Source organism: Coturnix japonica, chromosome 1 (genome assembly GCF_054131305.1).
Source record: "Coturnix japonica strain WE chromosome 1, WE-NBRP24, whole genome shotgun sequence".
NCBI lineage: Eukaryota > Metazoa > Chordata > Aves > Galliformes > Phasianidae > Coturnix > Coturnix japonica.
The window spans coordinates 12,967,108-12,992,909 of record NC_140663.1 but is presented as its reverse complement, the minus strand read 5'-3'; the positions used below and the strand labels follow the sequence as shown (position 1 = coordinate 12,992,909).

Sequence of the window (25,802 nt, the reverse complement as noted above, 5' to 3'; positions counted from 1 at the left end):
TACATAGAGGCGTCACGTGCATAGCTGCTGTATACAAGTCTGAGGGGACCCCATGCAGTCCCTTCACCCAGAGAGTCTTTCATTTAGTCTTTCATGTGGCAAGGGCATATAGATGTCCCACAGGCACCTGTTAGCAGGTCCTCCTGAAGCCAGCAGGCACGGGGTGGAGTAGCAGGGCTGAGCCTCTTGCTCCAGCGCAGCGCAAGCAAGATTATCTCCACCTGCGCTTTGTTTTCAGCTATCTGAACACTCACGATGCTCTGTGTTACACGTACTCCTTGTGCACTCAGCAGTGGAGTGATAACTTCCATACCAAAGGACAGATCACAGCTGGCTGCAGGTCCCCTGACTCATCCGTTGCCAAAGGGAGAAGCTCTGCAGGTCTCTGTAATCGCGCATCCTCCCCTTGCTGTGATTTTAGCCCCGTCAAAGCTCAACTAATGCGCTGCTATATTCAGGCACACTGCTAAAATACAGCTAAATGTTGAATTAATAATCTAGTTGCTCTGATTGCCTCTGATGCAAGAAATCTAAGTGACTCAGCTGCTTCATGCAGTCAAGAGAGCACTTCAAATAACAACAGCGGAACTACTTATGTATTGAGCAAAATATGGGAAGTTCTTCGGAGAGAAAATAGCATTAATATTGGATTAAAATATGATTTTCGCCTTAAAGAATGAGGCCTCATTTTTAATGCTGACGTAGGAGGATGACAACACTTTCCTTGCTGTGAAAAGCAACACGCAGGAGTTTGTGTTTGTGCTCTTTATGGTACATCATATCATCATATAAACAGCCGTCACCCAGGCCAAGGTTTCTGACTTTCAGAACACAATAACTACTCAGTGCATAATAAAAGAGAATTAAAATACAGAAGCATTGTAAAATAAATATGAATTAAAAATACGAGCATGTGAATATGGTACCAATCCTTTCACTGGAAATTTCCAGCTATACTGCAAGAAATGCTGCCGGAACAGCACAATGTGCTCTTGCTTATCACGTGCTCTTCACAAAGAAGTGAAAGCTTCCATGAGCCCTACCCTAGCACAGCATTAGCTCTTTCCACGAGGACCTCTCAGGGTCACCCATTTTTGCTTTACTTTCTGGAAGGTCCTTCCTGTGTGATTCGTATCTTCCCACAGGTGACATCCACATGCTGAGGTCCCTTTCATTGTTCTGGAATGGGTCAGAAGAACCAGCAGCCACCAATGGTCCACACCCCAGCTGACTGCCATGCTTATTGCTGAGCATTATATGTTCCACTTTCACACTGAGTTGCCCAAGTAGAGTGGTTTTGTACTTGAAAGGGTTGGAAAAACTCGAGTTTGGAAAGCTTTGTATTACAAGGATCGCAGCAGATGGCATTGAGAGGGTCATTTGCATGAAGGCTTCACTATGGCACAACAGCAGGGTGAGCAGCTGGGCAGCAGGGGATGGATGGCATGGCCAGAAAGCTGCCCATGGGAACAGAAGCTCTATAAAGCACATGGCAAAGAAAAACATTGGGAAACACACTCGAAATCTGCACAGGTTGATGCTGTCATGCACATTCTCAGCCTGCTAATCTCCCAGTGTTGATACTGGTGTTTATTTAACACTTACAGAAAGACGTGGAGCTCTTCACAAGACATGGAAAATGCATCTCCTTTTATGACCGTGGCAGAACTGTTTTCTTCTTTCTCTATGGAAAACAGTCTCTCTCTCCCTACAGTTATGAGCTGCTCAGACAGTCTGTTACTGCATTATCTACTTCCAGCCACTGTTACTCCCTCCCATCCCAACCGGAGCAGGAGGAAGCACACGTGAAGCCCTCTGGAGCTCACCTATCAGATTTCAGGAGCTGTGAGTGGTTTTCATTTCCCATGAAAGAAGAGGAAGCTGAGGGTGCTTGACATTTGGCAAGGGCTTGGCCAGTGATTTACGCACAGCATTCAGCTGTTCGTATTTCGGGGGCTGCCCGAGAGACAGAGCAATGACAGATTTCCATTTCTTCCTCTTCTGCTTTTCCTTGGCAGAAAAAGCCACACTTTTCCACTTAGCCATGGTATTTAGCTGGTGCTTCAGCACCCAGTGTAAAGCCACAAGGGTTTTGCACAGTTCTTTCCTGCAATGTGGGGCAGGGCAAACCCATCTTCTGCGTAACCCTTGCGCACCAAACCTCTCCTGTACAAACAAGAGAAAGCTGTGCTTTTAACAATACTACTGCCAACACAAAGTGTTTATTCCCTTCACCACCTCAGGTAGTACCTCATTTCCTTGGGAGCATTCCAGGAGTAAAGCACTTACAGTGGTCTTGGTGAAGTCAATGACATGACTACTGACTCCAGCAGAGCCACGAGTCTCTCCTGCACTTGAACCAAGGCCTCGAAAAGCTGTCTTACTGTTTCACACTGCAGCTTAAACTACCTTAACAGAGCTTATAGTGAGGTGGGGGTCAGTATTTTTTCCCAGGTAGCAGTGATATGATGAGAGGTAATGACTTTAAGATGCACCAGAGGAAGTTCAGGTTGGATATAAGGAAACATTTCTTCTCAGTAAGGGTGAGGCACTGGCACAGACAGCCCAGGGAGGTGGTGGAGTCAGAGGTTGGTGGTTGGACTGGGTGATCTTGGTGGTCTTTCCAATCTTAATGATTCTGTGTTTCTGACTCAATGATTCCCTTCATGTAAGCAGAATACTGAGAACTAAGAATGCCTTAAAGACTTCAAACTCAGTTTAAAGCACTTCTATAACCACACTGTACCTGCACTTTGGCAAGGAGAGAGGCCAAAAGCAGTTTAATTATTTTATGGTTTGAGCTGTTCTACATCTTTTCAAATGTTTGTGGTTTTAATGGCAAATATCATCTCTGTGTCAGCCTTACAAAGTGCAGCAAATACCTTAAGCCATGATGGCAGCTATTAAGAGCAGAGGTGTGCTGTCACAGAGAAGGAAGTCTGCTCTCCAGGAAATGACCTGGGATCTTTACTAACTGGAAAAGCTTATGGGCTTGGCTGAAAGTGCAGCACAAATTTCAGAAGAAGCTGGGGGCCTCAAAGAGCCTTCAGAAACCCAGAGCCATGTGGAAGAAGCCCAAATTGAACAGGCAGATATAGCCTGCATCTTGCAGGGACGTGTGCTGAGCTTCTGCTCACTCCATCATTTCTTGGTTTAATCATTGACTGAAATGTGTACAAACCCCCTGAGATCAGCACCTCAGGCTCCTCCTGCTACTCCCTGTGTGCCTGGACATCCATTGGGAGCACATGGGGTGCCTTGCTCATACCATTCTCTTCACCAGGAGAGGAAATCTGTGCCTACAAGGCTAGAACAGGCTCTGTTCTCCAGACCAGAGGAGTGCCTTAAGGAGATGAGCACTATATGGCTGTCTCTGTACTCTAGGTATCAATGGCTGAAGGGTTTGTGATGGCATGACCTGAGGACTCTTTTCACCGGGAAACTTCGATGCTAAGGTGTGCTCAGCACGTCAGCACAGGCATCAGCATCAGGGTTTGGTGATGTCCTGAAATCAGGTACCTGCTGCTGGAGTTGCATGCTGAGGCATCAAGATATTATTCCAGCCCTCCGTCTCCTTAAGAGGTTTTAGGTATCTCAGAGGAGTGCTTGCTCAGCCTCAGCGGCCTCAGCTCCTCAGTAGGCAGTGAAAGGGGAGAAGGATCCTGCAGAGCAGCCCAGCTCAGCCCTCCTGTACCATGCACACATCACAGGATGCCGCAGCTGCCACAGCTCTCAAAGCTGTCCACTGGAAATCCCTGTCCTCACCTCTGGAAATCCCTGCCAAGACTATTCTGGAAAATGATCCGAGCATTCCACAATTGTTCCTGGAGAGACAATGATGAGAGTCTTGGAGTAGACTGGGAGTAGAGCTCACAGGGCACACCTTGCCCAGAGCTGCCATGCCAGCAGCCCCATTTCCATACCACAGGTTGTGCTCTTTAGAAATGAAGAGGCTCTGACTTCTGGGCTCTGGTCAGCACCTCCCACTATGCCCAACAGAACCCTGGCAGATGCACAGCAGAGGATTGCAACAGAGTCCTTCTTACTCATCTCTATTTTCCTACATTAATCTCTGCAGTCCAATCAGAAGCAGTTCTCCAAACAAAGTTAAGCAATATCCCAGAGAACTTTAAGAAATGACTCTTATCATCCCTCCTGAGAGTAGACTCAATGGTCAAGGCCACAGTGAAATCTTACTTTTCTTGTAAAAGTTAACCGAAGTTAGTTATTAAAGTGCTGCCAGTATTTAGGGAAGCTCTGAAATGAAGAGCAGCACAAGATACCTGTGCTGCCTCTGAACAATTCAAGGATATCTTCCTCTGTACAATTACTGTGTGGTTTCTTCTGAAGAGGTTCATAGAAAACACATCAGGTAAGATTTTGGCTTGCCAATCAGGATATGGGAAACATGAAGTAATGCTTATAAACAAAATGCTCCCAGCCAAATCATGTACTTCTTGTAAGATGTGAGAGGTTCCCTTGTGGAATTTGTTCGTATGTTTCAAATGTTTATATTGTGGAGAAATAGTAGTTATAAGTGTGTATACAGAGACTGAAAAAGGGGGGGAAAATGTTAATATTTAATTGTTCTGCTGAAGTTACAAGAGTTTTGTGTGCTACTTAGCCAATATTAAGGATATATTAGTAAAAGGGAGAAAGCACTTCTCAGCAATATGACATCAAAACGTGCATTTCCATTAGTTCACAAATGCAGGAGCTCAGCAGGGGAGCTGGACTTAGTGTGAGAAATGGTAATGCCAGCAGTGAGCACGGGGTGGGAGGCTGTGTGGAATACAGCTGAACTAGAACCTTACTTATGGGTTTGCATTTGGATCTAGTCTGTCAGAGGGGAGTGAAAGTTGCTAGTCCGATAGCTGGGCAGCGTGAGCTTGGTGTGTGCCCCTTCTCTCCATGGCTGGATGGGCACACTACACAAGTCATCACAGAAGAACTGCTCTGATTAGCATCTCCCACGCAAGTCTATGGGCTCAATGATGAGAGCACCCCAGAAAGGCAGTGGGGGACACTGAGCACACATCTCTCCTTTAGGGGATTTGCAGAGGATGGGATCCTTCACCACACTGCTACTTGTATATCCAGGATTTCCCAAAAACATCTCAAATAATGGTGCAGACAGCCATAAAGCTGCCCTTACGAAGTGTATCCTACCTTTCTGAACGTAGCTGTGAAGAAAATGAGAGTAAGGAAGAGGAAAGCAATACAGACTGAAATTAGGGTAGCTGAGAGCTTTGGCAGCCCAAGGAAAAAGAGAACAAGATGAGAAAAGCTGGAGGGCAGCCAGCAGCAGTGAGCACAGAACACAGCAGGTGGGTGCCCAAGGTCTCACCTGCCCTGCCTACTAACAGGTGAAAGGCAGTGCCCAGCCTACTTGGGGTACCCTCAGGTTTGCTGGGCTATATTCAGGATGGAGAATGCAATGTGGAATCACAATCTCCAGAGCAGACCCGTGTCCAAATCCTTCTGATGAGACCCTCCAGGCAATGATCCAGGAATCCTTTTGCACAGCTCAGCTAAACAGCTAAAGCCAGGAGGAGGGTCATTGAACTAGGGTTTCTGTCAGGAAAGAAAGAAAGACACGCAAAATACTTGCACCTTCAACAGGACAAGCACTGATGAAACAAAGGATATTTGGGGCAGAAGATCCGGTGTGAGGAAGGAATCGAGGCTGGGCAAAGGGCAGGGTGACAATCAAAGCAGTAACCCCCACACTTATTTTTCTGGCTCATAAGCATTTCAAAGGATCCAAATAGTACATCTTATACCCTCCAATGTAATGAACAAAACTATTCAGCAAGTTCCTCTCTGCGATGTGAGGTCTGAAGGACTGATATGCAGACTGGGAAACAGAGCAGTCCTACAGTCTTTGACTGCCTAAACTTCTTCCTGAAAACCTACATACATTGAGGCTTACCAGAGGAAGAACAAAATGAAGCAAGTTTTTCATTTCAGTGTCATCTGCCTCTGGTTTTGGCACCAAGCAGAGGGAAGGATGATAGTACACAGCTGTAGGGTCAGGATGGGATTTCTCTGGCCAGTCTTAAAAGGCAGGATCAGATGGGAAACATGTTAAACTCATTGCCTAAATATGGAATCTTTATGAGGAAAAATAGCATATCCACAGAAGACAGCACGTATGAGACATTATTTGGGCTTCTTGATATCCACAAATTTCCCCAGAATTAACTAAGAGGAAATTAAAACTGAGTTTTCCTGTGGTAGAACAGTAACAAGCCCTGAGCTCAAGCGAAGCAGTGAGCTGCAGGGTGAGATTCACATTTTAATGCAAAAATCGTCACAAGATAAACAGTTTTCCACCTGCTCATAGCAACACACACCATCTTGTGCTACTTGGAGTCAGTCCTGTGACACGTCCAAACACTGTGTCCACAGAAGTAGATGTACACGTAGGCTGCATCAGTGCAGTTTAGTCACCACACCTGGGTGAGGAAAGGGTGCCCCATTTGAGGCTACCAGCAAGCAGCAAGGCAAGATGGAGCTTTTGTGCTAGGGGAGAGAAAACAGGAATGCTCTGTTGTCGGTGTCATGAGATGGCCAAGAGCAAGTCCTGTTGCTCCTGCCTAGGACTGCTACTGCGTTAAATATTTCATGGTGACTATGGTGGAGTTAAATGTTTTTAGGTGACTTTATTATGGGAAGAACGTGAGGCACTGAGGGAAACATAACTGAGCACTGTGGGCAGCACAGTGACAGAGCCCACTGACTGCAACCAACCTCCCATCTCTGCAAGTGCAACGTAGGAGTCAGAGTCATTCCTGGAGCACAAACACACCGAAGTGGGCTGGAACAAAGCAGAAGGTAATAGTTAGGTCTGACACTGTAAGAGCTGTTTGTGAGCATGAGGCAGAAGCACAGGGCAGCTGAGGCTGGCAGGGCCCTCTGGCCCATGCAGGGACACCCAGAGCAGGGTGCCCAGGGTCAACAGTGGAGAAGCAGTCCAGACTACCTGTGGAAACAAAACTTACAGAGAACTGCAAGTGCAACGATACCATGCTTTTTACTACTGAGTTCATCACGGTCCAAGCCCTGCCTTGGAATGCAGGAGAAGATGGCTGAGCCATGCCCAGGCTCTGCCTTTTCCCCTTGGCTTTGTGAAGACTTCCAGCTCGCAGCCTTCCTGGTTGGGCTCAGTGCTTTTCCCCACACCTCAAAGTGAAACCCTTGGGAGTCTGCTTGTTTGTTCCTTAAGAAATCAGTCCCCTTGAGTGAGAGCCATCGGTGGCAGACATCTGACTCACAGATAAACAGTCTCAAAATTCATCCATTCTGCTTGTTGGCTGCATCTTCAGAAAGAAATACTTCATGCTCCAGTGGAACACTGCTCAGCAGTGGGCAGAGAGGAACTAGAGGCAAACTTGGCAAAATTAAGCGGATGTCTCTCGGGCATCTGGTTTTTGATCTTCAAAGCTGGGAACTCTCAGTTAGGGGTTCAGCCATCCATGCCGTGCCTACTCACCTCCTAGTACACACAGAGCTAATCTTGTGAATTCTTTTCAGGTTTTTAATTGACCTTCAACAAAGAGAAACACGCAGCAGTTACCTTCCACATCCTTTGAGGAGAAATGGTTGAACCTGTAGGCAACCACTATGTTGTCGCCAGACGAGTGTACTCAGAGAATTCATTTGATGAAGAGCATGAGAAATTGCACAGACAGCATAAAAACTTCTGGGATCACTTGAAACTATATTTCCGGTAAGATCTAAGAAACAGCCTGGAACTCAGGTATCAGATAGCATGCACTCTGATCTGACAGCATTTGTCCCAGATGCCACGAGGCCAATGAAAACTCATTTTTCTAGAGAATTTCAGTTTTGTTTTGTTTTGTTTTGTTTTGTTTTTCCAATAGAATTTCAGCTGTTGTTGTCCTTAAGTATTCCTGCAGTTGTATCTCAGGCAGCTTGTTTTCTCATAGGCACCTTCCTCACCCCAGTTGGGCCAGAGGAACCCTGGAGGTCATCACATCCCACTGGGAGCCCAGCTGGCATCTCAGGTTGCTCAGGGCTGTGTCTGGTCTCTGGCTGCTGCCTTCAATCCTGCCTCCTCATTTCCCCTCTGAATACCCTGCCCATAAGAGAGGGTTGGAGCTCCATGATCTTTAAGGTCCCTTCCAACCTAAGCCATGACTCTATAAATACAAGGAATGTGTCCTGACGTGCTGAGACCCAAAGGAGACATTCCACTGACAGAGCCGTATCCCCTTCTGTCTTTACAGCTGTTCCCCACAACGGGTCAAAAAAGTTGCCCTGCGTATGTTTCCTGTCGTCTCGTGGCTGCCCGCGTACCGCTTCAGGGAGTGGATCCTGAGCGACATCGTCTCTGGCATCAACACAGGGCTGGTGTCAGTGCTGCAAGGTAGCTCCGGTAGCTCCACTTTGATGCAGCCCATGGCCCAGGAGGGAGGCTGCTGGTCCATCCCCTCACACACCTCGCCGCCCTGCTGTCTCTGCCCCTATAGGTCTCGCATTTGCTTTGCTGGTGAATGTCCCTCCTGGTTATGGACTCTATGCAGCGTTTTTCCCAATCCTGGTCTATTTTATCTTTGGTACATCCAGACATATCTCAGTGGGTAAGTGCATGCACAATGACCACCATCAGCAGCGATGACCAAGTGCAGTCTTTCCCTGTGGGTCTGACGATGCCCTGTGTGCAGGTCCCTTCCCCGTCCTGAGCCTGATGGTGGGAGGCGTTGTCACCAGGCTGGTCCCCGATGGCATTGCTGGAAATGGGACTGCCACCAACACGTCAGCTATAGATGAACAGAGGGTGATGGTAGCTGCATCTGTCACCTTTCTATCCGGGATTTTTCAGGTTGGTAATTAAATAGAATCATAGAAGACCCATAAGGATCACTAAATCCGTCTCCTGGCTACACACAGAGCCGCCCAATATCCATACTGCCCAATATATGTGTGTGTACCTGCATGTGTATATGTGCTGATATGAATAGCTGGATGGTGACTGGTCTTAAAATAATGACCCAAGAATGAAGGATTTGGACTTGTCCTCTCAGAAAAAAAAAAGAATAAAACAGTTCCTTCTACCTTCCCAATACAGAATTCCTAAAATCTCTTCCTAATTTGCATAGTTCATGAAGCATTGGTATCATGTAAAAATATGGCTACAGAAAACCTAAGACCAAAGAAGGTATATTTTAGTTTTGAAATAAAAAGAATAGGTTCTAACTGCTGTAGCCTTTACCTTTATCAGTCACATGCCCCCTGTTCCTAAACCTCATCGTTGTGTCTGATGACATTATTTTCCTTAATCCCTGATGTATGGAATTAGGTGAAGATGTTACTGTTAAATATGGGTCCCTTTATTGCAGAGATTGCTTAAAAGTATGAGTGAATCCCACTAAAATGTGCTCATTTGCATTTCAGTTGATTCTGGGACTCCTCCAGTTTGGATTCATAGTCATTTATTTATCGCACTCATTAATCAGTGGCTTCACAACTGCTGCAGCTATCCATGTCCTGGTGTCCCAGATCAAGTTCATGCTTCAGCTGCCTGTCCCTGGATTTAATAAACCATTCGGCATCATCTATGTAAGTACAAACTCTACAGCATTTGCTAATGTTGGAAAACCTGTGGTGTGGATCTGTCTGAGTGCCCCAAGGCTGGGATAACAGTGCTGGGCATACCAGCAGCCAAGGAGGAGAAACCCAAGAGAAATACATGAGATGGCTATTAATATATGGCAGATCCTTACATTTCTCACCAGACACCAAGTTACACCCTGCTGGGATAGTCAGATAGCATTTAAGAATCATAGAATCCTTAGAGTTGGAAGGGACCTTTGAAGGCCATCTAGTCCAGCTCCACTGAAATGAAAAGGGTAAAACTACAGCTTGATCAAGGTGCTGTCAGTTGAAAAGCACCATGTTTCTCACTGATGTTGCAGACTCTGGAGAGCGTGTTCAGCCAGATCACTGACACCAACATCGCCGACTTGGTCACCTCCCTTCTTGTCTTGCTCATCGTGTTTGTGGTGAAAGAGATAAACGATCGCTACAAAGCAAAGCTCCCCACTCCTATCCCCATCGAGCTCATTGTGGTAATGACCTTTCCTCTGACTCCATCACCGCTCCATCACTCTGTGGGGAGCAGTGCTTTATGAGGTTGGCACTGTGCTCTGGGCTGCCCTGAGCTGCAGTGGGTGGGAACCTCAGTGGGGCAGCCTCACAGCCCACTGCTATTCTCTGCTGCCAGAGGAATGTTCTGAGGGATTCTCTGTGGGATTTATGAGCATGAAACCATCCTACGAAGTGGTTCAGTCACCTGAACACATCATGGATGTGCAGAGCTGGGGCACTGTCCTGATACTGCTGATGATGGCTGGATGTATGTGGGAGAGGGGAGGAAATGTTTCTTCATGGTTTCTCCATCTGCTTATTTGAATGTTCCTAATGAAAATGTTTATTTTCTAACCTTTCAGACTGTCTTAGCGGCACTGATTTCCCATTTTGCTAAATTTGAAGAAAAATTTAAAGTAGCTGTCGTGGGAAAACTAGAAGAAGGGTAAGTGGTTTGCTTACAGTCTGCCTGTGGAGCAAAATGTTCTTTCCAGTTTGTCACTGCTAAATCGGTTCAGTTTATTGACCAAAACTGCCTACTTCATCTTCTTATCCTCACAGGGCCCCCATGTCCACTCCTCTACGATAGTTGGACTAGGTGGTCTTATAGTTTTTCCCAACCTTAGTGATTCCACAGCTGTACATATGGAGTATTTATCTACATGTATAGTATATCCATTATACAGACTATATCCAGCTATACCAGAAGTTTGGCATGAAGTCTTAATAAGCACACACTGAAGTAGAGAGGTAGGAGGGCAGGCATTTACTCACCTGTGCACTCAGTGCCTGTAACCCCTGTGCATTAGTGGATGAGGTTTGCAGAGAAACAGCTATTTCTGCTCAGAACTCTCTGTTCTCCAGATTTCAGTTCACTGGAAACCAAACCAAACCAAACCAAACAAACAAACCTGAGAAATTCTCCCCAGGATCTGCAAAAGCCCCTGAGCCAAGGAGAAGGACGTGGCAAAGATAAAGTACGTAGAAGACATCCTGAGGCTAACATGGCTTAGTACCCATTTGTTTAGCTGCCTAAAGTGCTTCAGTGAATTACACTGAGATTTTTTAAATATATGCATAATTGGAATGCAAAACCACGTGTGCACTTTAGACAAGATAAGCTGTGGCTGGTCCTGGCCAACTAAATGGGAACCACTGAGATAGAAGCTGAGATGGAGGGTCCCTATCCTGATCAAGGATTCCCCCAAGTGTTACAGGTTCAGATCTGCAATTTATACATCACACCTCTCAAAAGCACTCAGCTAAAGCCACTTGAGAGGGACTGCTGCCCTGCTCACCTGCTTGGCAGGTTATCTCCTTACACATGTCCTTCAAAAGCAGAGTTCTTTGTCTTCCAGATTCCAAGCTCCCGTTGCACCTGATGCAGGCATTATCCAAAAGTGTGTTGGTGATGGCATCTCCATTGCAATTGTTGGATTTGCAGTAGCCTTCTCCGTGGCTAAAGTGTATTCCATCAAGCATGACTACCCAATAGATGCCAACCAGGTAGGGCAAAGACACAGCACTGTGCATTTCCTAATGGGAAATAAGTCATTTTAGGAATGCATTGTCTTAAATGCATTTTTGTCTTCAGGAATGCTTTAAGAACAGCCTTTTTTGGTTTTACTCCAGGAACTAATCGCCTTTGGACTGGGTAATATATTAGGTGGATCGTTCAAAGGATTTGCCTCCAGTACAGCTTTGTCAAGATCAGGTGTGCAGGAGAGCACAGGAGGCAAAACGCAGGTACAGAAGACAACAGATCCTTCCATACAAGGAAGGTCTCTATCTTCCTTTCTGACTCCAATGCCTTCAGGCACTTATTCATGGTGGAATTGTCCTTTCATGCAGATTGCTGGTATTATCTCTGCTATCATCGTCTTGATTGTCATCTTGGCCATTGGGTTTCTCCTGGCGCCATTACAAAAGGTATTCACTGGCTTTACCCTGTGCTTCCTCCTTCTGGAGGACTCACTTGGAGCGTTCATGAACTTCAGTAAGAGACAAAGAGAATTCCTGCAAAACTAGGTTCTTTCTCCAAGATTAAGACCCCACTACATGGGGTCAAAGGGAAGGTGGGTGTCCTACACCAAACATTATAACACCAGCTTTTAGGTGCCAGAATTGAGTGGGGTTTGCAGCTGCAGGTCAGGTACCTGCTGCACCACAGCTGGGGAAGCTGTAGAACAGATGGGGTACACCCACGCACAGCAACATCATATCACTGGCAGCTGCCTGGCCTTCCAGCTGCACTTTGGCTCTGATTGCATGATGCCTTAAGCCTTAACACTCAACACATGCTTTGTTTGCTTCAGAATTAAGTACATGTTTTGCTCCTCTCAACAGTCAGTCCTTGCATCCTTGGCTCTTGGCAACTTGAAGGGAATGCTCATGCAGTTCAGAGAAGTAGGCGTTCTGTGGAGGAAGGACAAATACGACTGTGTAAGTTGAGTCCCTCAAGCATTCAGGAACAAAGCTCTGTGAAAAAGTCACCCATTATGTGAATGCACTTAACGGTTCTCTTTATTTTCATACGCGCCCTACTTCTCTACATGGGAAGTACAACAGTATGCTCCTTTTTAATCTTGCACCCCTTGCTCACGTTTTCAGCTTGGAGGAAGCTGCTCCTGTGCTGGGCTCGTGGTTGGAGTCCTCACGTAACTGCTGATGTCCGCCCACTCTTTACAGATGATCTGGGTGGTGACCTTCTTGGCTGCCGTTTTCCTGGGCCTGGACATCGGGCTGGCAACAGCTGTGGCATTTGAACTGCTGACTGTAGTGATCCGCTCCCAGATGTGAGTACTGCTTGGGTGTGATGGCACAACATTGCAGGGCTTCCTGTCTTAAATTAACCCTACCACAACCATGCAGCAAACCGAGGACAACCCCGGCTGTCCCTTCCACCAGGTTTCAGCACAGGGCACAAATAGCTGTGTGTGTTTGTTTGCAGCCCAAGCTGCACCACTTTGGCAAATGTTGGGAGGAGCAACATCTACAGAAACAGGAAGGATTACACCGATGTAAGGAACCTCCCATCCCTTCTGTCATCTGCTGCATTCCTGTTTCTGTAACAGATGCCATGACCGATACTTTTCCTTCATATGACAGATCTATGAACCGGAGGGAGTGAAGATCTTCAAATGCTCATCTCCTATCTTCTTTGCTAATATTGAATTCTTCAAAGATAAACTCATCTCTGCTGTAAGTGACTGGGACACTCATTATGAACAGATGAACGCGTGATATGTTAAGGCTGAATACAATTTCTGCATAATTAGTAGTTATGCAGTTCAGCCCTACTACAAAGATACATCTTTAATGAATTACTCAAATGTCATTTTATGACTGTAGTCCCATGCATACATGCCCAACTCTGAGAAGGAGAGCAGCCTGATGGGTGATGAACGACACCCTTGGCACCATCTGTAGCAACAGAGAAAGGCTGGAGAGGCCCTGGTGAGAGGCTGCACAAAAGGCAGCAGGATTTTAGAGAAAAACAGCTCAAAAAGGCATTGCTGAAATGTTTAAAGATAGTGAAGTTTCAGGATAGTTCAGGAACAGAAAACTGTACCTTTCCTAAACAAACTCTGTGCCTGAGACTTCAAGGAATCGTAATTCATTTGGCTAAGGGCATTTGTTCATTTATTTTTTGCTGATGTCATAATTATCAAAGAGATTATGGGTGCTTTCCATCCTTACCATCACAATTACTTGAGAAGGTACTGGAATTTTTGGCTCCACCTCAAGAACTACTCCAAGTGCTGTTTCCGCAGGTTGGATTCAACCCACTCAGAGTCCTGAGGAAACGCAACAAAGCGCTGAGAAAGATCAGAAAGATGCTGAAGAAAGGAGAGCTGCAAGTGACGCCTGTATGTAGGGTAACTGTGCTGGAAATGGGCAGGGTGGGTAGGGAGGGCGAAGAACTGAGGAATTAAGCAGCCAGCTCCCTGGCTCAGGGTGCAGAGAGGGGCTCACAGCCTCCTGTCCTGACTGGACACGTCATTGCCAGTCACTGCTTTGAGGGAAAAGCACATAAGTACATGACATAAAACTAAAAGAGATTTAGATTGGATATTAGGAAGAAATTCTTTACTCAGATGGTGATGCTCAAAGGAGCTGTGGGTGCCCCATCCCTGGAGGTGCTCAGGGCTGGGTTGGATGGGGACCTGGGTCCTGATCTGGGGAGTGGTGTCCCTGTCCATGGCAGGGGTTGGGGCTGGGTGGGCTTTAAGGTCCCTTCCAACCCAAGACATTCTATGATTTCAAAGGAAGGATATTAAATGGCTCCCTCAGACAAAAATCCTGCATGTTACCAGCCTTGCTCTTCCTTACAGTGCACTTCCAACCCAGACAAAAGCATTAACTGTGGTATTTGCTTTTGCTTTCACAGAAAGGCTTGATATGCATGGCTCACCATACACAGGAGTCTGATGATGAATTAGACAACAACAGGTTGGAGGAACTGGACCAGCCCACTGACATGGCAGACTTGCCCATTCAGATCAACTGGGATGCTGAGCTGCCCCCTGGCATCGTTGTGCCCCGGGTCGACATCCACAGCATCGTGCTGGACTTCTCAGCAGTGTCCTTCCTTGATTTTTCTGCTATGAGAGTCCTCCAAAAGGTAGTTCTAACTGACAAGACAGACAGTGATCACACTAAAGAAAAACATACAAACGTGATGTGCTGCATAGAGGTATTTCTATATGGACAGGAAAGGTAGTGGCAACCTTTGAGTTTATGTGAATTCAGAACCACATTTTCCATAGAAGATGATTTAGCAATTAATCTTCTCAGAATTAGAGCACTGGGAAGCTTTACAGAAATACATGCATGAAATACGACTCTAAACGTGGGGTTGGGAGCAGGAATACCATAGTTTCATTTCTGTTCCTGCTCTCATTTTCCAGGGCAGCCCTCAGCAAGGCAACCAGGACATCATTTCCCAACAGCAATAGCTAAGGATAGCTATTTAGATCCACATTACATGGGCAAATCTATTTCCATGGGAGACAGATGTTCACCAGGTACAATGGGAAAAGTAGTTTTGTTTGAATTTCTAGTTAGAAAAGTTTCCTCAGGAGCTTTTGGAGTCTCAGTTTCATATAAGTCGTACAGTTCATGGCAGATCATCTTCTTCATTGGGTGCAATGCATTTAATACTGCCCCATTTCAAAGGGAACATTTCTCCCTGTCCACAGACACTGGAGAGACTGTTCCTCCTCCAAGTGCAGTGAAGGTCGACATTAGAATTGCTTGCTATTATTAAAAATACAATCAGTATCTTTAATTGCTCTGGCTAATCTTAATGGCTGCTATCAGCAGAATTATCAGTTTCTAAATGATGTCTGTTTCCGGTTTAACAGACTTTGAAAGAGTTTGTCCGGATCGATATCGACATTTACATTGCAGGGGCAAACGGTGAGTACTTGTGTTTCCATCAGCCTCTCCACGGCCACTCCATTCCCAATAATTCCCAATAATTCTTCCTGCCTTGCCCTGCTGCCTTCCTTTCCCCTGAGAGGGGCTGGGAGATCCCCCAGCTCTACCTTCCCATCCTGGGTAACAACAGCTTCATCTCCCACCACTCTCCAGATCCCTTCTGCATTGCCCCAAGCAAGGCAGCGCCAACGGGGCTGGCATCCCACTTCTCCATAGAGAAACCTATCTGCTCTAGTTAATAAAACTGGGTTCCTTACCAGATATCACTGTTTATTCCATGGACACACGAAGGATACATTATTCTATTGGCACTGCCAGGACCTCTGCTGGAAACTTCATCCTTGGATTTTGTTCCCCTGCAGAGGGATTCCTGGAGAAGCTGGAGAGATGTGCTTTTTTTGATGAGGAGATCAAGCCATCCATGTTCTTCCTCACCATCCATGACGCGGTTTTACACATTTTGCTGAAGGAGGACATAGCCAGCTCCCCAAAATTAAAGCCTGTTGAGGTAATGCTACAGTTTTCATCTTTTTCTGCTTCAGTGCCTTCACATTACCCACAGGCACCCAGCAGCACTCTGTGTATCCGCCTACACGTGCTATGCTGTGTGTATATTCAAAAAGTTAGAAGGATTATTCAGCTGCCTCTGATAAACTGGGAGAGGCCAAAAAAAGGAGTGAATTACTCCCAATGGAGATGGGCTGGCTGTGGGTTTCCCTGAAGGGGGCTCCAAGGGCATCTGTTTCCTAACCACAAACTCACATGACCTTTGCAGAAGGGGAACAACAACTGTATCATCACTACCAGCAATGGACTGCGCAGTCGGGACAGCACGGTAAGCCTCCTGCCTCCCCCAGTACCACCCGAGCCCTGGGTGGGTAGGTAACGTGGTCACCAAAAGCTGCTTGCAGATCCCAAACACATCCTCATCACTGAGCCCGTGTCAGCCCAGGGCAGAAAGCACCCAGATGATTTATTGGTGCCAGTTGACTTGAAGCAAACAACTATGGGAGTAAGAAGTGCAGGGCTCTGCTGGCAGGAGCGGTCTGCAGAGAGAAGGCTTCCTTCACGGGTCTCCATGGAGCCTGTGGTGCACTGCCCATATGGCAGAGATCCATCATTAGCCCCATTCCTACAAATGCCACAGGCAGAAAGGAGATGGGAGGTGTGTGGGCAGGTGTGAAAGGTGTCAGACAGCAGCCTTCATGCAAATGCTTTGGAGCAGTCAGATTACATGCCACTCACCAGTGACTCCCTACTCTGAATATCCCTTACCTTGGGTGACACGGATTTCCTTTTTTCCCCCCTACAGATTCCTGTGGAAACGAAATTTTAGCTTTAGTTTGCTAAATATAACATCCTCCAGCAACACAGCACCACTTACAGAACATGAAGGCACACAGGGTGATGTGCATGAAGACCGACAGACGTTTTCATCTACCTTAAGGATTGACTACAGATGATTATGTTCCAAATTTTGGAATGGTTTTGTTAGTGTCTCTGTATATATAGAGATGTATTTATGTACATACACAAAGGCTAAAATCACCTGGATTCTCTATTTCATACTTTGCTGACAAACTACACACACAGGTAAAGCAGCAAGTAGCACTGGCCCTATTTGCATATACTTGTACATATATCCACGTTATTCTGACAGTTTGTAGACAACCTGTACAGTTACAAAAGAACATATGACTATCTGAAGTCCTTTAATTTATAGTCTAGTAGTTGGGAGTGACATGTCTTCAGCTTGTATATAATTTGTATATAGCCTTCTCGATGGTTTACACAACACCTGCTTGACTGAGTCATTAAACTTATTTTCAGCACACGATCATAGACATAGTGTATGTACACAGTGACTGCTGAATCTGCTGCGAAACATGAAGATAGCTCAGTAAAGATGGACAGCATATTCAGATCCAAACACAACTCTTCTATTTGCTTTGGGATGCTACGAACTTTGTTCATGTATGGTAACTCCCCATTGCTGGCTGCATTTGTCAGTACCCCAGGAAGGCAGCTCATCATCAGCCCAATCTCCTGCTGTAAACACAAAGTTTACAGTGGTTTGAAGAGACAAAATCCAGATTTATCTGAAGAAACCTGCAATGAAACCAGCCTGGGAGGTAACATTAAAGCGAGGTAGCTCCAAACACAACTGGAAGATAATACAAAAGTGGGGAGGCTCTGAATACAGAAAGAGGGGAATCCAGAGTGAAGCAGCACAGCACCTGACGTGAGTTTAGCAGAACTCCCCACAAGAACCACACAGAAAGATTGTTAACATAACATTTCAACCTGTGCTGAAATCTTTGTACATGTGAAAGTATCAGCAGCCCCTGTAGCTCTTATAGGGAACCTTAAGGCTTCAGGATGTAAATACAAGACAGATGTAGGCCTTCCAATGCGAGCAGCACACTGAAGTTTGACTCAAGGCCAAATCCTCCTGCAGGAAATGACTGTGCAGTAAGTTCCCAAAGACTTTCAATGCACCAAACAATTCCGGGTGTCCCACTGATTTCTGGAAGTAACAGTTCATATTTTGGAGTCACCTTTGCCTCAAATATAAACAAAGCCCCACATTCTCACAATTTCTGCAGTGATACACACTTACCTCTTGTGCTTTCTGATGAAGGGCAGCTGTTCTCCTTCGCCAACTGAACTACCTCAGCATTTTCATAGAAGAGCTCGGACCCAGGTAGGAAACCTCCATCTGTTTCAGAACAAGACAGTGCAGTATCTAGCAAAAACACACAACGCCATTCATTTCAACAGTGCTGCAACATTCCTCCTGCTTATTATGAGTTACTGAAACAAAAAAAGCTGGCAGCCATTTCCCCCTACATACACACTGAAGCATGCAATCTTCAGCCAGCTGCATCCCACAGGACACTACCGCAGCCAGCCTCTTCTTTGCTTGTTTTATTTATAACCATTTATTTCTCAAAGTTAAAAGCCCGTGTTGTGGTTTCATGACTTTTTGTTAACTTTGTGTTGAATGACACTTACTGCCATCTGCACGCCCCAGAATTTACTTGCACGTCCCTAAAGCTGTGCCATGCTGTCGTATTTCTTTGAAGGGTTGTCCAAAAGATTTGCCTGTGAGCACAAAGAAACCTACAGAAGTCAAAAATGGAGCAAAACTAAAGACCGCTTGCTCAAGTCATTAAAAATACACACTTTACACACAAAATTATTGATGCTGTACTGCCAGAGCCCTTTGATAAAGAAAACTTGACATTCTATCGGTTGGGCTCAGATTCCAACTGCAGAGACAGAGAACATTCACATCTCATAGTTATTAAATCCCAGCGTGCTTATAAAAACCAAGTTTGGGGCCAAAACAGCCCTTAGAGTCTGCATACGTCGCCATCTTCAAACCAAACCACCTACTGACTGTCCAATTCAACCCGTATCGCAAAATGGAAACAGATGAAGGATGCGTCGCTTTTGTTGTTATTTTTTATATCCACATAAGGGATTTCGGACCCTTTATTTCCTGTATCCAAATGGGAAGTGCTCCTACTACACACACAGTATGAAGTGACTGAGGTTAATACTTCACCAGCACTAACCTGCTTCCCTCACAGACCTGGTGAGCCCATTCTCTGCTCCTTTCATACCAACAGAACCACAGCGAAACAAAACGGTTTGAACTGAACACCAGCGAGGAGTGTTTGTGAACAAAATCTTCAGCAATAAATCTAGCCTGAAAACAAAAACCAAACACCAGAAACAAGCAGAACCACTCTATATCCATATTATAATACAGCTACATTTCTCATAATCTCATCTTGGTTTGGATATAGAATGAACGTTAAAAACAACTAAGAAAAAATCCCTACCACCTGAAATGCAGCATTCATGTACCTGCTTCCTAGTGCCACAAATTCACCATAGCCTGAATTCATTTTAAGCAGCAGCATATATTAGTAAGGAATATTAAAGCTTCCTAACTACTTCATTATGCTTCCCATGTGGGAAATGTTAGAGCCAAAACATGCAGGAACCGTGTCTGTGTTAACACCGCATAAAAACCCACCACTTTTACAACCATAGTTCAATTTAATTATTGTACACAGGTTAACAAAAATGTATCACAAGTGAAAACTAAACATCGGATTGAAACAAAAACAATATTCAGAATGGTACAACACATGTTCATTTTCTCCAGAAAGTGATATTACAAGCGTTCACCTTAGGACAATTAGCCACACTATAGACAGAAGTTCAGTTAAAATGCAACTGTGGTCTACTAAGCCACTTATTTTAGCACTACAGAATATTTGAAGTCAGAGTCCTACAGCCAAGGCTTAAAAATCATTAAAGATTCAAACCCCCAAAACGTCTTACAGTCAAAATGACAGTATTAAAAAAACCAAAACAAAACAACCCCCATATAGTTAATTAAAAGGCTGCTGTATATAGTTTTATCCTCTTCATAGCACTCTCTACTCATACAATTTGCTTAGATCACTGGTAATAGGGTCTGTATCTGGCTTGATCGGGGTGGTGAGGTCCAGCAAGAGGGGCCTGAGCAGGAGGCCCCTGCATCCTTGGAGGGGGAGGCGGCCCTCTGGGAGCTGGCCAAATCCCTGGACTCATACCCCCTGGCTGTGTGAAAGGGGGACTAAGAGTTCCTTGATCTTCACTGAACTGTGGCAAAGAGTTAGGGTTATAGTGATGGGGAGGGGGGGCACTGACATTTACAGGAGGGCCTCCGTGCTGAGGAGGGGGAGGTCCCGGAGGAGGATGATTCATATATGGAGGCATCTGGGCAATGATATGTCCAGGCGGAGGGGTTATCGGAGGAGGAGCAGAGGTCATTGGCGGCGGAGGAGCCTGACTATACACCATGTGAGGAGTGCCTGCCGCCTGGGGAGGATGCTGCAGAGGATGGCTTATTGGAGGAGGCGGAGGGGGGGGTGGCGCATAATGTTGCTGCGGAGGCATAATATGGTGCGGGTGCGTTACCACTGGCTGGCCCTGATACTCGGGATGATGATGAGCAGGTGCTGGGGCAGGTGGCGGTGGTTCTCGAGCACCTGAATTGGAATCATCCTGGATAGGGACGGTTATCAAGTTGCTGTGTTTTCTTGTAGAAATGCGGAAGGTGTCCTGGCTGACCGGGCGAGGCGGCGGCGGAGCCATGGACATCTCGGCAGGAGGAGGGCGGATGTCCTCATGCGGTTGGTTGTAATGCTCATGTGGCACGTGCTGTAAGGGAGGCGGCGGCATCATGATGTGCTGCTTCGGCGGAATGTGGCTCATGTGGTGCTTCTCAGGTGGCATTATGAAACGCTCCGGGATTTCTGCAGGCGGAGGGGCAATGGGAGGATGCACGGGTTCAAGAGGAGGACGAGTCACAGGCTTCCCAGCTCTCATATGGCGGTGGTTGATGTGAGCCTGTAAGTCTCTCTGTGACAGATAAGTTCTCTTGCACCCTTGGACTATACTACACATGAAGAGAGACCCTCGCACACACTGCTCGATGCGCTGGACAGGTTCATTACAGCTAAATTAGAAGAGAACATTGGTTTATTGCCATCATATGGAATGTGATCTGCAGGGCTTTCCCCCTCTCCCCCCCACTGCTTCTTTTGACTGTTTTTTTATCATCATTAAAATTATAACCAACATTTTACCTCCACTGACGCAACAGAAAACATTTGGTTGATTTTCAAGTCAAGCAAACTTGTAAGGCTCCAAATACAACAACAAATAACAGCACACTTTCATAGGGCGGAAATTTAGACATAGCACCACCCTCCATCAAAAATCCCTTTCATGTGTTGGTACTTATCAAGAGTCACACTTGGTAACTAAACAGCTTTTGTTCCTTTTCGAACTGTAGCAATTACAGGTTACCCACACAAACATGTCAACAAGGAGGTAAATGCCAATCTCTTACCATGTAACTGTGGGATATGAAGCTATAATTGAGTGGTGCATGAAGGAGCACTCTGCTTCTTCTAAGAAATGTACACAGAACCGTGCTCATACAGTATGTGAATTAAAGTTATAAAGCGTCCCTCTTCCGTTTCCCTTAAAAAAGTCTAAAGGGAACTTACCCAGGACACATCTTGTCTCCCTTCTTCTCATGTAGTATAGCACAGTCATAGCAGAAAACATGCTTGCAAGGTATCTAGAGGGAAAAGAATGGCTCTGTTAGACATCATGTGTCATTTTGCACCATACAACATCTCCACCCTGTACACAATAACTAATAGAAGTATTGAAGTTACATATGAAGCAGTTATTTAAGAATGTTCCTAGCAGTTTACAGCATCTTTGAAACAGAAACTTTCAAAACCAGTCTGAGCTGAGTTTAATTCTTGGGAAGGCAATGGCTTGGGATTCTCTGGTGGTTTGGTTTTGAGCGTGTATGGTTGGTTGGTTTGTGGAATTTGTTTTGTCTTTTAAAGAACTGGCAAACATTTTAATTGTGCTGTAACACAAACAGCAAACCCTTACAGATGCTGCATATGCAATCTAATTACACTTGCCTGCAAACAGGGAATGTTTTAAAAGCATTAACAGTCATCAAGTCAGATCCCCAAGCTTGTTACATCACACTCAGAAATCTAAGTCTATCGCAAGGATTTTGTTATGCTCGTTGATGAAAAGAACAGTGCTTACTCACTTCATTACAGATTGTCCGCTGACATAAAATGAGTATTATTAAAGCTAAGTGGCGCAAGGCTGAAAACACACTAAAAACTTGTAAGACTGTTGTTGGTATTTTGGGGGAGGGATTATGTTTGTTTTAAAGCTCTTGATTTTAGCACTTTCAAGCTTACTTTATTAAATCAAAGGGCAAAGCAAACTCAGCAAGTCAGGCAGAACAACGCAGTCCAGCAGTTAAGGCCCTGGTTCCATCTCAACGTTGTTCTGCCATTTACTCAGAGGTTTGCTGAAATTACCACCCTCTGGAAGCTCCAGGGAGACACAGTAACACCTGTTACCTACAGGGACACCGTGGCTGCCTCTTCCCAAGAGTCCCACTCACCATGCGCCCATACATTTTGATGGGCAATCCGCACTTGTCACAGAAATGGACGGGCGTATCATCCTTCTCCCCCAGCAAGTTTATCTAGAAGAATAGAAAAAGAGAACCATTACCAAAGCTTGTTCTCATTGCAGTCATCACCAACCCACCCTTTCTGAATTACCAGACTGAAGCAAGATCACTGCAAAGATGAACATGTATTTTTTGGTATATCAAAAGTAATGCTAGCGCTTTCATCTTAGTAGATACTTCTTAAAATAACCATCAGTTTGGCACCATTCACAAAGCTTCACTGTTTCCATCCACAATTTTACCTTATAGTCCCAAAAAATGGGTCCGGGGAATCTCCTTTGATTTCCAAACATTTCACCTCCTTTGCATTCGTATCGCTCCTCTTCATTAAAATCAAATTCTTCTGTGGAAAGAGGAAAGACAGACACAAGGCAACACCACTTCCCTGACTGACAACGGCTGCTATTGAGTGCATGCACCATCATATACTGAAAACATCAAGACAGGCTGCAACACTCCTGGTCTGCTGGGCCACTCTGCAGAAAGGTACAATCAAAACAGTGTGAATTTGTTTGGGGAATTGACATAATTTAATCCTTACAAAGCAGCAGAACCTGGAAACTTAAACAGGCTGTGCAGCTGGAAAGAATCTTGGATTCCAACACTGACCAAAGCCTTCAGCAGTGCTGCAGAATGCATTGCCTCACTGCGGGGTGAGTTGCTTGTAGCAATTTACCTTCATCCCCAGCTTGTGTCTTTGCAGGCATCCTGTTCATAGCTCTGGGAGCCCGAGGAGCAGGTTTGGTTTTATTAGTCTGCTTTGAGATCAGCTTTATAGGGATTCTTCTGCGAACATCAAGCCCACCCAATGACGCTGAACTGTTTGTTCCTTGCAAATCATTGTCTGTGGAAGAAAAAGAAATTCTGTCATTTCTTAGTTACAAAATAGTTTCTGAAGGTTCTTAGAATCACAGAATGGCTTGGGTTGGAAGGGACCTCAAGAACCATCAAACTCCAACCCCCCCCACCACAGGCAGGGCTGCCAACCTCCACATTTAATACCAGACCAGGCTGCCCAGGGCCCCATCCAACCTGGACTTGAACACCTCCAGGGATGGAGCATCCATAACCTCTCTGGGCAGCCCATTCCACCCTTCGCACCTGGACATATCATTTACAAGTTCAGCATAAAGTATCACAAACATATTGGTGCCTAGAGTACATAGCATCCTTGCTAAAGATCACCATTCCTCTCTACAGGGCGCGTTGGCCAGATTCAAAACTGGCACCAAAGGAAACAAGGATATGCCCAAAACAGGCACCGAGAGACAACCTGGAGAGGAAAGTGCTGCCAAGGATTGGTGCACACCCCAATTTCTCTGGCTTTCAGCAAGTCTGCCTCAACCTACTCATCTATCTCATCTCATTTATACTAAAATAAAATCACACCCTTCACAACCCAGCTCACTTCCATTTTAACAGGAACATGGATAGACAAAATAGCACATTCAGTCAGCACTTTGCAACAAACACTCAGACTTCTACAAAACCCATTATCAGACTGATGTTCAGATGCTTTTAAGTCTGTATCCCTATAGAAAGGAGATGAACAAGTGTGTAAGATCACAAGTAACCCAGAAGGCAAATTCCATTCTGAAACAAAACTGACACACAACTCGGTGACAGCTCTGCAGTACCTGGACATTGAGACAGGGCCCCATCAGGGCACCGTGCACAACACCTCGTGTAAACTCTGTGCCTCAAAGCTCGCAGCTTCCCTCTGCAACAGCAACCAAGTTCCAAATCAGGACTGTGCCTTCACACTCACTTTGCTTCAGTATTATAAGTGCCCATATTCTGTGATCCATTCATCAGACAGCACCTGTTTTCCTCTGATCGCTCCCTGGGCTGCTCTGCTGCACAGCAAACAACACACTGCACTACAGGCCACAGCAGTCCTACAGACGTCGGTCCATTTGCAAGCATGGATAAATACACCAAACACAAGGTCAGAACTCAGCACAGCGCTCACTCCATCGCACTGCCCAGCGGGAGCAGTTCAGTTCTCACCCTGCCCAGCGAATGCCCACAGCCCCAAACCCAGCGGGCAGAATTGACTCATACTTGCTCCTGCCTGTTTCCAGAAGGACGACAGAATCACAGAATTATCAAGGTTGGAAAAGACTCAGAAGATCATCTAGTCCAACCATCACCAATACTTCCCAGCTAAATCATATTCCTCAACACAACATCTAAATGTTTCTTGAACACTCCCATGGTTGGTGACTCCACCACCTCCCTGGGCAGTGCATTCCAATGCCTGACTACCCTTTCCAAGAAGTAATACTTCGTAATGTCCACCCTGAATCTCCCCTGGCGCAGTTTAAAACCATTCCCTCTAGTTCTATCACTGATTACACGAGAGAAGAGGCCAACCCCCAGCTCACTACAACCCCCCTTCAGGAAGTTATAGAGAGCTATAAGGTCTCCCCTGAGCCTCCTGTTCTCCAGGCTGAACAACCCCAGCTCCCTCAGCCGCTCCTCATAAGGCCTGTAAGAAACGCTCTGGTCTGTAGATACACACCCAGCCCTAAACAAGTACAACAGCTGTACCCAAATCTTTAGACCTGGGGAGGATGCAAGCAGCAGCGGAGCTCCTCTGTTTGCTTCAGCATTTTAGGCCTTCTTAAAATCCATAACACAGCACAAACCCGAACCCTGACGCACAGGCCCCGCAGAACGGAGCGCGGATCGGCCGCGTTCGCTGGGGGAGGGGACGGCGATCTCGGCGCTCCGGGCACAGCTCAGGCCCCGCGCCCGGGCTCACACCGCGGCCCGACGCGTTCCCGAGCACCGGCCCAGCCGCCCTCCGCCCCGCAGCCCACTCACAACCGCCCCCCGTCCGGCAGCGCGGCCCAGCAGCCCCCGGCCCGGCCCGGCCCTCCTCACCATTGTGGTCCATGGCGCGGGGCGCTGTGGGAGAGGAAGGGCGCGGCCGGAAGCGGAAGGTTCGGGGCAACGGGCGGGGAGAGCGGCAAGGAGCGCGCTGAGGGGAAACGGCCATGGCGCCATGGTGCCGAGCGGAGGGGCCATAAGCACACACTGCTCTGGGTGCTGCTCAGCATTGGGATCCGTACAGACACATCTGCAAGGACTGAATACCATACGGATGCACGGAGTGTTTTCTCAGTACGCACAGCTTTTGTTTTTCAGTCAGTGG

The 25,802-nt window shown here is 46.2% G+C and overlaps 2 protein-coding genes across 12 annotated transcripts; one reads left to right on the top strand and one right to left on the bottom strand.

The window, feature by feature from the left end:
• The first annotated feature begins 4,204 nt into the window (after positions 1–4,204).
• Positions 4,205–17,399, top strand: SLC26A3 (solute carrier family 26 member 3). Its single transcript, XM_015851449.3, has 21 exons — positions 4,205–4,372; positions 7,537–7,732; positions 8,253–8,392; positions 8,496–8,606; positions 8,691–8,848; positions 9,421–9,585; positions 9,942–10,094; positions 10,476–10,558; positions 11,472–11,619; positions 11,746–11,859; positions 11,965–12,042; positions 12,460–12,555; positions 12,802–12,908; positions 13,064–13,133; positions 13,222–13,314; positions 13,887–13,982; positions 14,504–14,737; positions 15,480–15,534; positions 15,918–16,063; positions 16,331–16,390; positions 16,868–17,399. Exons 2-21 carry the CDS (start codon positions 7,602–7,604, stop codon positions 16,889–16,891), a joined length of 2,262 nt encoding a protein of 753 aa, XP_015706935.2. The 5' UTR covers positions 4,205–4,372; positions 7,537–7,601; the 3' UTR covers positions 16,892–17,399.
• A 2,207-nt stretch (positions 17,400–19,606) lies between these two features.
• CBLL1 (Cbl proto-oncogene like 1) lies at positions 19,607–25,559 on the bottom strand. 11 transcript variants are annotated; one of them, XM_085509286.1, is made up of 6 exons: positions 25,196–25,559; positions 23,319–23,486; positions 22,885–23,118; positions 22,571–22,654; positions 21,633–21,706; positions 19,607–21,076 (listed from the first exon to the last, which is right to left on the bottom strand). In XM_085509286.1, the coding sequence occupies exons 3-6, from the start codon at positions 23,065–23,067 to the stop codon at positions 20,035–20,037; spliced, it is 1,383 nt and encodes a 460-aa protein (XP_085365412.1). In that variant the 5' UTR covers positions 23,068–23,118; positions 23,319–23,486; positions 25,196–25,559; the 3' UTR covers positions 19,607–20,034. The 11 variants fall into 11 exon arrangements, with proteins under 11 accessions (XP_085365412.1, XP_085365364.1, XP_015706956.2 ...); XM_085509238.1 differs by having other exon boundaries at positions 25,210–25,559; XM_015851470.3 differs by having other exon boundaries at positions 22,885–22,985; positions 25,210–25,559.
• Between the last annotated feature and the right edge of the window lie 243 nt (positions 25,560–25,802).

Bases quoted from the DNA above. Each gene is read 5' to 3' on its own strand.
- SLC26A3 (XM_015851449.3), top strand. From the start codon at position 7,602: ATGGTTGAACCTGTAGGCAACCACTATGTTGTCGCCAGACGAGTGTAC. The intron at 8,607-8,690 runs GTAAGTGCATGC...CCCTGTGTGCAG, and splicing joins ATCCAGACATATCTCAGTGG to GTCCCTTCCCCGTCCTGAGC. The intron at 16,064-16,330 runs GTAATGCTACAG...TGACCTTTGCAG, and splicing joins CAAAATTAAAGCCTGTTGAG to AAGGGGAACAACAACTGTAT.
- CBLL1 (XM_085509519.1), bottom strand. From the start codon at position 25,544: ATGGACCACAATGGTGAGGAGGGCCGGGCCGGGCCGGGGGCTGCTGGG. The intron at 21,707-22,570 runs GTGAGTGGGACT...TTTTCCCTCTAG, and splicing joins TCAAAATGTATGGGCGCATG to ATACCTTGCAAGCATGTTTT. The intron at 21,077-21,632 runs GTAAGTTCCCTT...CTTCTAATTTAG, and splicing joins GGAGACAAGATGTGTCCTGG to CTGTAATGAACCTGTCCAGC.